The following is a 2254-nucleotide window of genomic DNA, read 5'->3' as shown; positions in this document are numbered from 1 at the left end:
ATGAAGCATGTTTCTTGAAACTGATTACTGACCCAACACTTGAGTACAAGTTGGTTCTAGGTCCGCCTGCTTACCCCTTCCCGTCTACTAGTGGATTCGATCACTCGTTCCGTTCGTCCATTTACCTCTACTTCACGAGAGTCACACACTTGTAGTATATCGCTTGTTCCGCTATGTACCGCAATGCTTTGAAACACGAGATTTTATTCTTTGAAACACTAGATTTTCCAGATGCAGGAATCGAACTGTTGCCTATGAAATCGCAGTTCCATTACATTCTTAATTAGCAGCCCTCAGCCGTGTCTTACAGTTTTGCCCTCTTCCGCTGTTGTTTATCAGCGGATCTGACAGGCATAAGTCTATATTATTTCCTACAACAATTCTGATCTTTGACATGTTTTACATGTATTTATTTTCCAAACTGAAAAGCTAACCGACGGACGTTCGCTACAAGGGTTGGTATTTGTGAACGTTTTCCTCGCAGTTTTATTGTATCGGAGCTGACTGTTTCTTCAGAACTGCACGCTATTTTCTAGGCAGATGACAGTTCTGAAACTTCTCCCCAGAAATGTCACGCAATTCTGAAGAAACTGTCACCCTGACAAAACTAAAAATACCATCAAAATGTTTATAAATGTAACCCCTTTTAGCGAACAGTCGCCAGATAAGAGAAATATATATATTCTCTTCGTCCGAAAATACTTGTCATCAAAATGAATAAAAAGAGATGTATCTAAAACTAAAATATATCTATATACATCCACTTTTCTTTATTTTGATGATAAGTATTTTCGGATGGAGGGAGTAAGAACAAGTGCACAGCTCAATTTGTCTTTCATAAGTTTCAGTTCACAACCTCTTTTTCACGCGCATATTTCAACGCTCACTCCCACAGGCACAGGGGGCTGTACACCTGCTCAACGGCGGAGACCTCACCATAGGTGTAGTAGGATGGTTCCCTGAACTCGTACCCTGCCACGAAGCCCTCGCCGTCGACGTACCAGCCGCCCATGTCGCTGCCCATCACCGGCGGCACCTCCTCCCAGTACTCCAACGGCAGCACGGCGGCCAACGACGGCGCCTCGGCCCCCAGGCTACCGCCCAGCTCCGACAGCATCTCCTCCAGCTCCCCGTCGTCGTAGTCCCTCATCGGCCCGTCCGCCGTGCTCTCGCCGTCCTCCGCCGCAGCGGGCGCCGGCGCCGCTGCGACGCCGAGCTCGGCTTCGAGGGACCGCATGACGCGCCTCAGCCGGTCCTCGGCGGCCTCTGGCGCCTGGTCGGCGGCCGCCGGCGTGTCCTCCAGCAGCTCCATCAGGAAGGCCCCGCAGGCGACGTCGGGCTGCCGGCTGCCGACGTAGCAGAACTCCTGCGCGTCGCCGGCGCCACCGACTCGCAAGCTCTGGCGATCCATTTATGAGCTGCTGCACGAAGTTTTTCTTTATGCGGTGTTGATCATTGCGGTGCCTAATGGCGGGAAGGACGTGGGCTTTATATACAGCGTCGGACGCGGCCACGAAGGGGTCGAGTTGAGGGGAATGGTAGTGTGCATGTCGCGTGTATTATTGCTGCACACTTGTTCCCCATGTGCAACTGACTTGAGACTCGATGCACTCCAAACGTCGCTTTTCCTAGGTTGCTTTCTAGCTTTACCAAGAGAATTTTATTTTGTGGCACCTCTCACCACTTTCCAAGGCGAGGAAGTCCGATATTTTTTTCTTTGCGGGGAGACTAACTTTTTTTTACGAGAAAATTTCTCATCTATTCATCTTCAATCATGGCAGTATAACGAATACCAGAAATAATAGAAATTACATCCAGATCCGTAAATCACCTAGTGACGACTACCAGCACCGAAGCGAGCCGAAGGCGCGTCGCCGTCATCGCCCCTCCATCACCGGAGTCGGGCACAACTTGTTGTAGTAGACAGTTAGTAAGTCATCGTGCTAAGCCCCTGTAGGACCAGCGCACCAGAACAACAACAACCGCCGCAAATGAAGAATAACGTAGATCAGAAAGATCCAATCCAAAGACACACGAACGTAGACGAATAACAACGAGATCCGAGCAAATCCATCAAAGATAGATCCGCCGGAGCACACCTCCACACGCCCACCAACGGTGCTAGACGCACCGTCGGAATGGCGGCTGGGCTGGGAGACCTTTATTCTATCTTCAGGGATCCGCCGCCGTCTCGTCTTCCTGAGCAGGACACGAACCCTAGCAAAACTGAAAGAAACGACTAAAGACGGAGCCC

The 2254-nt window shown here is 50.3% G+C and overlaps 1 protein-coding gene across 1 annotated transcript; it reads right to left on the bottom strand.

Annotated features, from left to right (window-relative positions):
- Nucleotides 1–644: 644 nt before the first annotated feature.
- On the bottom strand, nucleotides 645–1514 carry LOC119328024. The gene has a single exon (XM_037601066.1). It carries the CDS (start codon nucleotides 1409–1411, stop codon nucleotides 884–886), a length of 528 nt encoding a protein of 175 aa, XP_037456963.1. The 5' UTR covers nucleotides 1412–1514; the 3' UTR covers nucleotides 645–883.
- Nucleotides 1515–2254: the final 740 nt, after the last annotated feature.

Source organism: Triticum dicoccoides, chromosome 7A, assembly GCF_002162155.2.
Source record: "Triticum dicoccoides isolate Atlit2015 ecotype Zavitan chromosome 7A, WEW_v2.0, whole genome shotgun sequence".
Classification (NCBI taxonomy): domain Eukaryota; kingdom Viridiplantae; phylum Streptophyta; class Magnoliopsida; order Poales; family Poaceae; genus Triticum; species Triticum dicoccoides.
The sequence above is the reverse complement of the archived record's forward strand: the minus strand, read 5'-3'. Positions and strand labels throughout refer to the sequence as shown.